This window comes from Anguilla rostrata, chromosome 4 (genome assembly GCF_018555375.3).
Source record: "Anguilla rostrata isolate EN2019 chromosome 4, ASM1855537v3, whole genome shotgun sequence".
Classification (NCBI taxonomy): Eukaryota; Metazoa; Chordata; class Actinopteri; order Anguilliformes; family Anguillidae; genus Anguilla; species Anguilla rostrata.
The window spans coordinates 41,250,903-41,264,797 of NC_057936.1; the positions used below are offsets into that span (position 1 = coordinate 41,250,903).

Here is a 13,895-nt window from a genome sequence, read left to right on the forward strand (position 1 = left end):
CATTAGAATACTTATCCTGGTCTCATACTGTTATTGGGTCACTATTGTCAAGTGTTAGTCTCAACTCAAGATGCTTAATCTCTTCACAATCTTATTATGAACCTGACACAAGTTATGTTGCTTTATACAGTTTCAAAGGGTTAAAAGTTTATCCAACTGACGTGCACATCTGGGTGGAAATTTGACTGTTGACTGTTTTATCAACCTGGTCTCAAACCCCTTGTTCCTGGGTCTGATAATAAAAACATCACAAAAGGACAAGACCATATTCTAAAACTACATATTGTCTTGTTTCACAGATATAAAAATCTCATCTAATAAAGAAAATTCCCTCCTGGCGTGCAGGGCTCATTCTGAGGGTTCACATGGTCCGGTGGGTCTGTTTCCCTATATATGGACAATGGTCTACAATACAATAAAGAGCATCTTCCCTGCAAATGCTGTAACCAGCACTAACAGGAAAATTAGCACGTAAGCCATCTCAGAACCGCAACCTATGAAGTAACAATCATAATAACTAGATATCCATGCTAAAGTCTCATATAGAGTGCAGTATATGGGTTTTCAGCAGGGGGTCTGTGGACCCCGGGGGGACCTTGAAGGTGCTTGGGGTCCATGACCAGACTTGATGTGCAATGACTATACAGACTTGGGAAAACATTTAAAAACAGAAAACCTTTAAAAAAAGATTTTTTTAAAATACACTTTTCAATTTATGATGAGGATCCCCTGGATGCCAGGGTGTGGCTCCCTGGCTCAGAAAAGATTGAAAACCTGATCTAAATTCATGCATAACGGCTTCACTGCTCACACAGCATAGCACATCACATGGCCTGTGTACACCGGCTCAGTTTCTAGCCCTTCACCATTAGGCTTTCCAAGGTTACACTTGTTGTACAACGCAGTCACATCTTGCTTCGGTCGAGTAAGCCATCATACAGTGCACATTATCTTAGGTTGCTAAAAGCCATTTTTCCAACAAAGATAAATACTACGTCTGATATATCAAACAGACTAAGAACAACTGTTTAAAGTTTCGATCCAACTTCCTATTACTTCCACCGTTACGGCTCCTCTCCACTTGGCATTTCTGTTGAGTGCTTTAAAAACAACACCCCATTCACAAAATCTGAGAGACACCGCCTCCTTTTTCGTTATTTAAAATCGTCGGCCAGGAGAATACTAAAATATGTTATTTGGTCGCTAAGCGGACTGCTTTTCCCCACTGGTATGCCGCAGAAGGTATCAAGAGACGCACTTGCAGTCATATAAGTATGTAACTCACACGAAACTGTATGTTTTTTCAAGATTTTTGACAAAATGTGTGTAAACGCTTATCTGTGCCGCACGGCAAGCCGATAACATCTAACAGACGCGGAATGCAAAGTTTCGCCTTGGCAGGTTGGCAGCAGTGTGCACTTGGTTTGCTGTGCATTCGGTACTGGTGTAAATAACCTGTTTCAGTGCAATTACATTGCACTGACAGACATGTAATGTGCGTGAAACTTTTTTGTATCTAAGAGTGCTGTGTAGAAGAGCCGCCCTAAAGCCAATCCGGCAAGGAGCTAATATGCCAGAAAAGGCCATAGTCATGTCCTTGTTCGTGTGTGCTTCCATAGTCCTCGTTCTCCATAGTTCCTGTCCTGATCTGACAGTAGTCTGATGACACCACCTGCTCTAATGTTTCTCTGGGAGAACGATGAATCCACACGGCTTCACTGGACACCCTCGGGTCTTCCTAATCGCCCATAAAAATAAACTCACTAAAGATCAGGGGACCATTACTAACCGGATAAACACACCAGACTGTTTACTTAGGGTGTGCACATGCATGCATTTCTGTATATGTGAAAGAGTATAATTTTGTGTGTCGTATCGGATTTGTCACACGGGTGCATCTGTATCGGTTTTCATGCATTCATGCTTTTGTACAGTTGAGGACAAAAGTTTATGTACACCAAGGCTAAAGACATTCAAACTCAATTTTTCACGACTCCACCACACATTTCATGTTACCATACATTTCCTGTGTTAAGTCAATTAGGGTATCTATTTTCATGAGAGGTCATTAAAAAAAAAAAAAACTAAGAGACTAAGATTTATTTCAGCTTTTGTGTATTATATCAGATTTTCAGTGGGTCAAAAGTTGACACACTTTAGATTAGATTAGATTAGATTAGATTAGATTAGATTCAACTTTATTGTCATTGCACAGAGTACACGTACTGAGACAACGAAATGCAGTTAGCATCTAACCAGAAGTGCAAAAGAAGCAGTAAAGTGCAGTAAGGTATATGTACATAAGTGAATAAATATGAATACAATATTGATAAATATGAATACAATATAATGTGATATAAACAGTATAGACAGTTATAAACAATATAGACAGTGGATCGGTATAAATATGATAAATATATTATTAGCAAGGTGCGGCAGTGCAAGGTTCAGTCATTGGAGTAAGTTGAGTGGGGGGTGGGCTGGGGGGGTCCAGGTGGGGGTATCCGGGGTGGGGGGGGGGGGGGGGGGGCTGTCACCGTGGTGCAGAGTTCAGCAAGGTGACAGCTGAGGGGAAAAAGCTGTTCCTGAACCTGCTGGTCCTAGAACGGAGGCTCCTGTAGCGCCTCCCAGAGGGAAGGAGGGCAAACAGTCTGTGGCTGGGGTGAGAGGTGTCCCTGGCGATGCTGCGTGCCTTCCGCAGACACCGCTTGTGCTGGACAGTCTGAATTGCTGGGAGTGCAGTGCTGGTGATGCGTTGGGCGGTTTTCACCACCCTCTGAAGTGCTTGTATTTGGTGGCATTGCCTTTTAATTGCTTAACTTGGGGTAGCCTTCCACATGCTTCACACAATACTCCGTCAGAATTTTCCCCATTCCTCCTGACAGAACTGGTGTAACTCAGTCAGGTTAGTGAGCCTCCTTGTTCAGACACGCTTTTTCAATTCAGTCCACAAATTTTCTATGGGATTCAGGTCAGGGCTTTGTGATGGCCACTCCGATACTTTCACTTTGTTGTCTTTAATCCATTTTGTTACAATTTTGGAGGTATGCTTAGGATCATTGTCCTGCTGGAAGACTCAGTTGTGACCAAGTTTTAACTTTCTAGCTGATGTCTTGAGATGTTGCTTCAGTACTTCTAGATAATCCTCCTTCCTCATGATGCCATCTATTTTCTGAACACTCCTGCAAAAGGCTTGTTGTTGTCTTGGGGTTCAGTTGAACCTGTCGGAACAAAGTTTGTTCAGCCCTGGGAGTTAATTTGTGCCTCCTTCCTGAATGATGCAGTGTCCGTGTGGTCCCAAGATTTTTATATTTGCATACAATTGCTTGTACAGATGCTCATGGTACCTTCAGTTATTTTGAAATTGCTCCTAAGGAGGAACTGGACTTGTGGAGGTCCACAATTTTTGGCTGGACCGCAACAGCGGGGCCAGCCCTACAAATGCGAATGTCTGTGACTGACTGAGTGAGTGATGAAGTTACACCATTGGTCGGCCGAGTTATGACATCACACCATTGGTCGGCCGGTACAGCCATATACTAGGTTTTGACCTGGTCTTGTTTTATCTGAGGTCTTAGCTGAGTTGCTTGGATTTCCCCATGGTATCAAGGGCAAAAAGGCAGTGGCTCTAAAGGCAGGCCCTTAAATACAACCATAGGTGCCAATTAACTCCCAATTAACTCCTAATTATGAAAACTGGCCAATTAGAAGCTTCTAAAAAGTCATTAAATCAATTTCTGGAATCTTCCAGACTGTTTAAATAGACAGTCAACTTGGTGTATGTAAACTTTTGACCCACTGGAATTCTGATATAGTGAATTAAAGCTGAAATAAATCTGTCTGATTGTTTTAAAATGACCTCTGATGTGAACAAAGTAGATGCCCCAATTGACATACCAAAAAAATGTATGGTAACATGAAATTAGTTGTGAAAAACTGAGTTTGAATAGCCTCTGCTCCTGCCGAATGGCTGAAGCTAAGCAGGTGTGGGCTTGGTTAGTACTTGGATGGGAGACCATCAGGGAACACTGAGTTGCTGCTGGAAATGGTGTTGGTGGGCCAGCAGGAGGCAATCTTCCCTCTGGTCAAATAAACCCCAACGCCCCAGTGCAGTGACAGGGACACTGTGCTGTAGGAGATGCCGTCTTTCGGATGAGACGTTAAACCAAGGTCCTGACTCACTGTGGTCATTAAAGATCCCATGACACTTATCGCTAAGAGTAGGGGGTTCCCCAGTGTCCTGGCTAAATCCCAGATCTGGCTCTCCTAAACTGCCACAAAATCATCCCCAGATTTAATTGGCTAAAATATGTTCTCTCCCTCTCCACCTTCGCTAATGTGTGGTGAGCTTTCTGGCGCAAAATGGCTGCCGTGCATCACCCAGGTGGGTGCTACACATTTATATGTACAGGAGCCACTAAACCCAGGCTTAAGTCGCACGAGGTGATTATCCAGAAATCGCGTTTTAGTTGAAAACACTTATTTCACCAAAATTCCGTTTTTTGCAGAAATGACTTCTTAAACATGTATACTTTCTAATAGCCTACCTTAATACCAAACTCGTATTTGATTGGTAAACATGAGAAAAGGTTAAATAATGAAACTCTCTTTCTCTCTATCTCTCTCTCTGTTTGTTTGTTGCGAGGGGGCAGGACAATGGGAGGGACAGCCATATTAATGACCATTCCGCATGACATTCCTGCATAAGTAGTCAGGAAATACCTTGTGTTGTTTACAATCTAGTCAACTTTTTTGTGAGTGTCGCGGGAGATTCTATCATGTGTGACAACGCTGGTAACGTGGATAATGTTCTCCGCCAAATTACCGAGCTGAATTTAGATAGTGCCAGTGACAAGAACGAATAGATTGACATGTTAGTCAATTAAGTAAAAATGAAGTAAAGGGATACCTCGGCCTTTTAACAGTTCTAAAATCGGTGCGCTACAAAATCCAGCATTCTAATGCAGTTAAAATAGCAACATTATTCTTTCGATTTTGAATTGTTGTTACGCCCCCTCCCTTTTTCAGTGTCCAATTTCGCAATTTATGGCAACGTTGAATCACGGTTCTAGTTACTGGCTTCATTTACGGTTGCCAACCATCGCGCAAAATACTGAAGCGTCTCTTATCTGGACGGTAGAATAGGCGTTCCGTATTCAACTCATGGCTACGGGACGCATTTTCTTCTCTATCTTTGTTAATCTGCGTTTATAGTAACCGCTGTTTTTAATATAATTCAGTAGTTAGTTAGCTAGCTAACTGGGATAAAAAAGCATGCCATGAGACCATTTTGAGCTAAAACCCAGACGACTTTTAATATTGGCTAGGTAACAAGTGACGGCGAACCTATCGTAAAACTAGCTGGCATTCAAACCCGGTTTCAGGGGGTCTTGGAAAAACGCTGTAGGCTACAGTGTGTGACCGCACCATTTTAAAAAGCAAGACAGAGCTAGGGAGATGAATTTGATTGAGTTATGGTATGGGTCCACCACTCTTATTTCCGAATGTGTGCTAGGCGTTTTGATGCCTTGCTGAAACGAGTAGCACCATTCATCAAACATGCGGAAACTCACAGAAATCCCATCTGTACAGAAGATAACATCTTAATAGCCTATGTTAGCGTTTCGCCTACTTCAGTTAAACTAGTTAGCGCGTACGGATGCTATCCTGCACGCATGAGTAGAAGCTACGGACACACAGCTACAACCCGCGTAGAGATTTGAGGCCAGTGCCAGTTCGAATTTGAAGCAAGCCCACACAATTCCTTCAGGAATTGTAACCTTTCTAATTGCCCGTCGTGGTTTATTCCTCACATTTTCCATGCATTCAACATCAAATAGGTAGAATGTACCACAACAATGCATTAGTAATTTGGTATCTATTTAAGCTCTAGTAGCTACATTTCCCAGTAGTTTGTGGTAGCTTAATTACTTTCAGAATGATGTAAAGTACTATTCTTTTCACTGGTGAGTAGTAGGACAACAGCTTGTCAAAGGCTGTGACTAAGGCTGAATAAATTAATTCAAAGTCTGAGTGGGTGTGAACAAGAGGCAGTGAGGATCCCAACTTCTGCTTTCAACCTACATTAAAGTTGATTTCTAAGCAGTTTAAATATTTGTATTCCATGCATTCAACATCAAATAGGTAGAATATACCACCACAATGCATTATGTGTAATTTGGTGTAACTGCTATCTATTTAAACACATGATTGCTAAGGAAATATGTCACAAAAGTGTGGGAATCCCTTGTCAATCTTTGGAAGTGAAAATCTCTGGTTTTCTGGCAGCCCATTCAGCATAAATGTCTAACTTAAAAACAGCACAACTTCCTCAGTAATTGTCCAATCTCCATGTATGATACATCTATTTGAAGCTCTGTTTCTCAGCTTGCACATGCTATAAAAAACTCAAAAATCAACTTTCCTGCACTTAAGCCTGGTTTTCTGGCTCCGGTCACCATTGGTGGTGGGTGAGGTGAGTTCCCCTTGACTGTAAAGCACTTTGAGCATTCGGAAAGGTGCTATATAAATGCAAGGATATTATTATTATGTAAACATTTGGCCTCAACTATGTATATATGCACTTATGATTGTGTTTTTGTGCATGTCTGTCTGCATGTGTATATTGTTCTATATGTGTTTTGTGTGCACACTTTCGTGCATGTGCATAGATGTGTGTATGGGTGCACATCTACGTATATAGTTCAGTGTGTATTTGGACAGTGAAATGATTTTTGTTGTTTTTGCTCTGTACTCCAGCACACTGAATTAGAAATAAAAGTGAATATACTCCATTACATTATAGGAATTTAGCAGAGACACTTATCCATAGCAACTTACAAAATGTTTTACATAGCATTCTCATTGCCTCCATTTATACAGCTGGACATATGCTGAAGCAATGCAGGTTAAGTACCTTGCTCAAAGGTAGAATGGCAGTGCTCTACCTGGGACTCAAACCTGTAACCTTTAGGACGCAAGACCAGCTCCTTTAGATTTAACATTTAACACTTTACTACAGATTAACAATCTGCAGTAAAGTTATCATATTTAGTACTTGGTTGCAAATCATTTGCATTTGGTGACTGTCTGAAGTCTGAAACCCATAGACATCACCAGATGGTGGGGGATGCTCTTCTAGACCTGTACTGCACTCATCTTCAGGTCCTGTTTATTTCTGGGGAATTTTGCCTTCAGGCTTGTCTATAGCAAGTGAAATGGATGTTCAGTTAGATTCAGGTCAGGTGATTGACTTGGCTGGTCAAGAACATTGCACTTTTTTTGCCCAGAAAAACTCCTTGGTTGCTTTAGCAGTATGTTTGGGGTCATTGTCCTGCTGCAAGAAGCGTCATCCAGGGTGTTTGGAGGCATTTGGTTTCTCAACAATTTCCTCTTTCAATCACTTTGGCACAAACTCTAACCTGCCCATTTTGTTATTGAGGCTTATCAGTGGTTTGCATCCTGCAGTGAACCATCTGAGGTTGTGCACTTATAATCTTCTCTTTATGGTAGTCTTTAACACATTTGTCTACATCCTGGAGAGTGTTCCTGATCTGTTTGACAGTTGAAAAGTGTTTTTTCTATTCATCCACTAGAGCGATCTTCCATGGTCTACCAGGTCGTTTGCTATGGCTTAACTCACCAGTGCATTCTTTCTTCCAAAAATTAATCAAATAGTTGATTTTGACGCACCCAATGTTTTGGCCATGGTTCTGATGTGAGTCACCTGATATGGATGTAAATACCCGCAAATTAAAGCTGGCATTGAGCACTCATATTCATAGTTTTATTTAAAATCCAATGCACTGGAGTACAAAGCCAAAACAACAAAATTTGTGTCCATGTCCACAAATACTTATGCACTGCACTGTACAGAGTGTGTATGTGTACAGCAGGCATGTATGTGTGTTGTGATGACGCGTGCATTTGTGTACATGGTGTGATGGGTCGGTGTATGTGCATACATATGCGTGTGTGTGTATGAATATATTGATATATTTTGATTGATAGGAAAACACAGATAAATGTATTCCACCATCAGCTGCTGAGCCTGAAGTGAAACCTTAAGCACAGCTAAAATATCTCTGCTGACGTCTGACCTTTCAGAGGATCACACAGCTGCCACAGGCTATTAAAGGCATATACTACCTGCTGGCCTTAGATCAGTTTCAGATAAATGTATAAAAGGCTGTAACTGAGATCAGGTTCTTGGTTAGCTGATCCTAGGTCAGCATTTGTGTGCATGTTTGTGGGTTCTTGCAATGCTGTTTGCCAAGATGCATCTCCAAGACAGCTCTATTGTGGCACCTAGTGGCCAAAAGAAAAAAGAAACACAGGAACTGCTGCAGCGGAGAGGTCTTGGGACTGACAGATACACAACCCCAGTATTCTATGGCAGAAATTGGAACATCGGGCATAATCCAAGATGTTGGTTGTGTTTTAATTTTTAATAATTTTTTTTCACACATTATAATATAAAAGTGTGTATAGAAGATTTCTGCAAAAGAAATAACCAAGTCAGAAAAAACAAACAAGATTTTCTCATCACCGAAGACAGAAAGGAAAAAGTATAGAAGAAGGCCTCAGTGTTAGGTTGTCATGGAGACTTGTAGCACATTAAATAGTTGTGTCCAGGTGTCCATTATAAACAGTTTTGTCTGTGCATATGTACATACACACACACACACACACGCATGTGCACACATGCACACACACACACACACATACAATATCTCAAAAAAATTAAAATAACAAACACCACACACGTGGCAAAGAAAAATATTTAACTTGTGAACTTTTTTTAGTGAAATGCAAGTTTCTGCTTTTATTTCATTTAAGTATAATCAAAAATAGTACCAGTGTGGTATCATGGTAACCACAATTCTTTGTAAATGTTCTACAAAAGGAGTGAATTGTGATGGCAACAGTCAATGCCAATGACTGCAGCCACTCATTCCCATGTCACATGGGCATGCCCCTTCAGCCCTGTTTGTGACTCATGCATTACACAAAAAATAGGCTCTAAAAACAAAACGTACAAATAAAACAAAAGTTTCAAAATGGGGGTAATAGGGCATTTCTGTGACACTGTTAATTTCGTGTTTTGTTTGGGTTTTTTTGTATTTGGCACAAACTATTTTGGCTGTGGCGTGGATTGCTGCAAGTCTGTGTCTGTGTGACTCCTCCAGCAAGAGCCTGTTCATTTGGACAAGACCTTCTTTATATGCTCCACCTCCATCTGCAACACAAGAACATGGCAGTGTCTACGTCACAACACAGTAGAGTGCCTGCATTAAAGGATCATTCAACTTCTTTTAACCAGCCTTATTTTAATGGTATTTTCCATCATTCCTATTGGTTCTGATAGTATTTTATGCACCTGCTTCATTGAGTTTTTATTTATTCATTTTAAGTTTTCTTTCTCCATGCCAGTAGCTTCACAACAGCATCTAGCATATAAAGATACAGGTTCATCTACCTCAAACAAGTCCAGTTGTAAGTACGGCAGGTCAATTCTGCAAGTTGAAATGGAATTATTTTTCACTTTCAATTTCAGCGAATAAATTTCAACTTTCAAATTAGTTTTCACTTACAAATAAAATGTTTAGATAAACTGGGCTTGTGTGAGGTAAACAGAACCTGTCTCTTGATATGATATCACTGTAAAGGAAAAAACCAAAAAACCTGACAAAGAAGCAGGTGCATAAAATACTATCAGAACCGATAGGAATGATGGACAATACTAGGAAAATAAGAGCCATGTTCAACAAAACCAGAATAATCCTTTAACAAATTTGGAACACAGCACAGTGCTTACCTCAGAACACAGTAGAGTGGCTACATTAACACACTTAACACGGCATAACACCTACATTAGGAAACCACACAACCGTTCAGACATATTTTCTTAACATGATAAAAAATGGTAATTGGGAATACTGCTGGCATGTAGTCAGCTGATAGATACCTAAACTATTTAATTGTGCAGAGCTGGTGTACAGTATATATCCACTCTAATTATGAACAGGTGGTATAAATTCCAAATGGTTTACCAGTGCAGATCTGGAATATACCCCAAGTCTACCAATGCAATATTGGTCTGCTGATGTCACATGCATGTAATTACAGTGTCACACCTGCATAACATCAAGCACACCTGTAGGGACAGACGGATCCTCTTCTCTTCATCAAGCTCACTCATAAGCTGTTTAATTTCTTTTCTAAGAGGCAAAAGAACATCAGTTAGACACATTTGTACACAAACACACACACACACATACACATACACACAAACACAACACATACTGCATCAACACATACTCCCTTACTACCCACCACAACCCATCGGTATGTTCTGACCCACATTTGTGTACCACTACCCTAGACAGTGCCCCCCGCCCTCCCCCCGCCGTACTTGTGCTGGTTCTTCATCATCTCAATGCTTCCTCTCAGGTCCTTCAGTTGGGTCCTCAGCTCCTCCAGGGTTGGGGGCCCCTGGGGACCCAGCTCACTCTTTGGCTTGGTGTCCGGGGTGGAGGGTGAGGGGGGACGCAAAGCAGTGCCGATGGGTGTGGGGAGCAGTGAGGACAGACCAGGGGGGATAGCGCCGCTGGAAGACGAGGGAGGCACCGCAGGCTTGGGCGGCAGTGGCGTCTTATTGTCGGGACCCTGTGGAGACACCCCAGCAGGTAAAGACGTGCCAAAGTCATCAACACATTCAACACACCCTCAAATTAAGACATTCAGCTCCTCATCAAATCACTGCTCAATATACCTCCAAATCATCACATTCAGCAAATCCCCAAATCAACACTCAATATATCCCCAAACGGCCACATTCAACACAATTCATGTTAAGCAAACACCGCTAGGGCAAAGTTACAATCAAATATGCGGCATCATCAGGGCAGATGCTTCAAGACCTGTGAAAAAAGGAAAAGAAGGATTCTTTTTTTAAAAATACAACATTGAGGTGTTGTCTGAAAACGTGCATTTTTAGAAATTTGTGGAAATTAGGCATAATATCTGCCTTCCTGACTGACTAGGAAGGTTGAGGGCACAGAAAAGCTGAACTCATGAGGAGCAGCTGCAGCTTGAAGGGACGGGATAGCCAGCTAGTTAGAGGGCGTTGAACAGAGAGGTCTGTTTGGAGTGTAAGGTGTAGAAGATAGGAGATCATATCTTGTCTGAATATAAGAAGGGGCAATACCATTCACAGCTTGGTATGCCAATGTAAGAGAACTGAGCTGTGGGCAGTGAAGTGAAGGGTGTTCAAAAGTAGTGCTACACGAGTGAATTTAGGCAGGCTGAATCCATTCAGTACACCCTCAAATCACCACAATGAACACATTAGTAGTGTCCCAATACAAAGTCAGCTGCCTCAGAAGCCAGCATTTGAAGGCAGCATTTTCACAATTTTTCGCACTTGTCCTTCATAGGCATGTCCCAAACCAAACTCACCAAAATGGTGAAATTTGGTATAATTTTAAGGCAACATCTGGTGCATCCTTCAGCAGGAAGGATATCCCATAGGTTGTTGCGATTTTCTCAGACTTTTCACTTCCGTTAAATTAATGGTGGCTCAAACCAGCGAAGCAGTTGAAATATGAATATACAGTGAACTCGATAATTTGTTATAGTCACATCTAAAAGTACATTGACAAAATCTGTATTTACTTTCCAACTGGGTCTCTCAGTTGGAAAGTAAAAGCCATCAGCTGTAACAGTAAACACTAATCTTGTGTGGGTATGCAAATGTTCTGTGACATCATATTGCCTTCAAAGAGCGTCCCAAATTCATTGCCTTTTGAGGTTCCTTTTCTGTTGGATGCTGCCTTCAGAGGGAGATCAATGGTATAATGTCTCTGATTTAGATCCACACAATCTATAATAAATATGAAAAATAAATATGAAGAGCGCATGGAGAAGAAATTCTTCTCAAATGGTTCTATGGGTTCGATGCAAAGACAAAGAGCAAACTCTTCTTTGTATTTTGCAACATTCTGGGAAAATCCAGCAGTGGCAGGCCTGTACATTCACCTCAGGTTTCCACGAGGAAGGCTTTAGCAAATATAACAAAAATTTAATTTACTATGTTCCACATTCAATAAACCCTGAATTCACCAAATTCAGTGTATCTCCAAATCACCACATTCAAGAGCCCCCAAAATCACCCATCAAAGCACTTAAAAAAAAACAAAAAAAAAAAAACCCATTCCAAAATCATACCTTTCAACACCCTGCAAAACCCCAAACACAATGCACCCCCAAATTGGTGTACTCGATACCCTTAAACTCCAAAACACAATTACCTAAATCAAGACATAATGCTTACAATAAGTGAAAAACAACACACAATCTGTACTCAAGGATATCGTACACACCACACATTCATCATCACATACAATATACCTCTACTCAGCAATTGAACTGGAAAATTACGCATATTCTGAGCACACAACCGGAGCACACATACAATAAATCTCAACACACACACATGTAAACACATCCAAAAACACATACAAGCACATTTACACATCCCTGATGGTCTCCACTCTCCCTCTCATCCGAAAAAAGCACACACGCATTGTATGAAACCATACTTCCTGTCCATCAGTACTTTTGTAGGAGCTGATATTTCAATGGCACCTTAATACTGTCATCTGGCCCCTAACCCCATCATACCCCATTAAAAGGGTCTCAGTCTCCATCTTCATTGACTAGGCAACAGGTTGGGTATGGGTGTGCATGCAGGTAGGGGGTGGGGTTGGGGTGGGGGGTACCTTCTTGTTGCCCTCGAAAGCTTTGGGAGAAGGGGAGTCCAGCTCCTCCTTTCCCTTGTCCTTCTCTCGTCTCTCCTCCTCTGGGCTGGGGTAGTCCAGGAGATCTGGGCTGGAGAGAGAGGACTAAAAGAGAGAGATATGGAGGAAAAGAAAGAAAAAAGGGTGGTGTTAGTGTTGGACAGAGACACAGGGTGGGGGGAGACAGAGAAAGGGACAACAAGCCCCTCTCGGTAGGATTAGTAAGTATATACTTTGTGGTTAAAACAACCTGGATGAAAAAAAAATGCCTTTAGCAATGACAGTGGGGAAACTGAGGTGAAGAGAGAGGAGCTATTGCACAAGGTCACCAGAGAACGTAGCTATTGCACAAGGTCACCAGAGAACGACATATAGCATTCTGCCAAAACACACCCAATATTAGCATTCATGTTTCTGTATAGCTTTTGCCAAGAGAGGTAAGAGGAGGAGCCAGTCAAAGGTAAGGATAGGGACCAGAGAGTGGTAAGGGTAGGGAACAGTCAGTGGTGAGAGTAGGGGTCAGTCAGAGGTAAGGGTAGGGATCAGAGAGGAGAGGGTAGGGTCAGTCAGAGGTGAGAGTAGGGGTCAGTCAGAGGTAAGGGTAGAGGTCAGAGAGAGGAAAAGGCAGGGGTCAGAGAAAGTTACGAGTACAGGTCAGTTAGAGGTAAGGGTAGAGGTCAGTCAGAGGTGAGAGTAGGGATCAGTCAGAGTTGAGGGTAGGGGTCAGTCAGAGGTAAGGGTAGGGGTCAGTCAGAGGTGAGAGTAGGGGGTCAGTTAGAGGTCAGGGTACGGGTCAGTGAGAGGTGAGAGTTGGAGTCAGGCAGAGGTAAGGTTTGGGGCCAGTCAGAAGTAAAGGCTGCTGCATACTCTCCGCGTTCCGCGTCCGCGGACAGCTGCGGACTTGTACCAGTAGCGCGGACGTGCACGCGGTCCATTCATACTACAATTGAGGGTCCGCATCGGTCTGGCATTCCGCGCATGCGCATTTCACAGAGTGAATGCGTAATTGAATGCGATGATAAGAAAACTTTCGGTTACGCTGACCTATAAAACGCTATTCCAAAAGCAAAATTAGACATGCTATACATCGTTAGA

At 42.0% G+C, this 13,895-nt stretch overlaps 1 protein-coding gene across 5 annotated transcripts in view; it reads right to left on the bottom strand.

Annotated features, from left to right (window-relative positions):
- Positions 1-8,428: 8,428 nt before the first annotated feature.
- Positions 8,429-13,895, bottom strand: part of sh3kbp1 (SH3-domain kinase binding protein 1) — a 124,712-nt gene continuing 119,245 nt past the window's right edge. For all 5 annotated transcript variants that reach the window (XM_064332679.1, XM_064332681.1, XM_064332678.1 and 2 more), the window contains 4 exons: positions 12,783-12,905; positions 10,415-10,668; positions 10,157-10,220; positions 8,429-9,238 (listed from right to left, as the gene is read on the bottom strand). In XM_064332679.1, the coding sequence (XP_064188749.1) occupies positions 9,200-9,238; positions 10,157-10,220; positions 10,415-10,668; positions 12,783-12,905 (480 nt within the window). In that variant the 3' untranslated portion in view covers positions 8,429-9,199. The remainder of the gene's footprint in view (positions 9,239-10,156; positions 10,221-10,414; positions 10,669-12,782; positions 12,906-13,895) is intronic.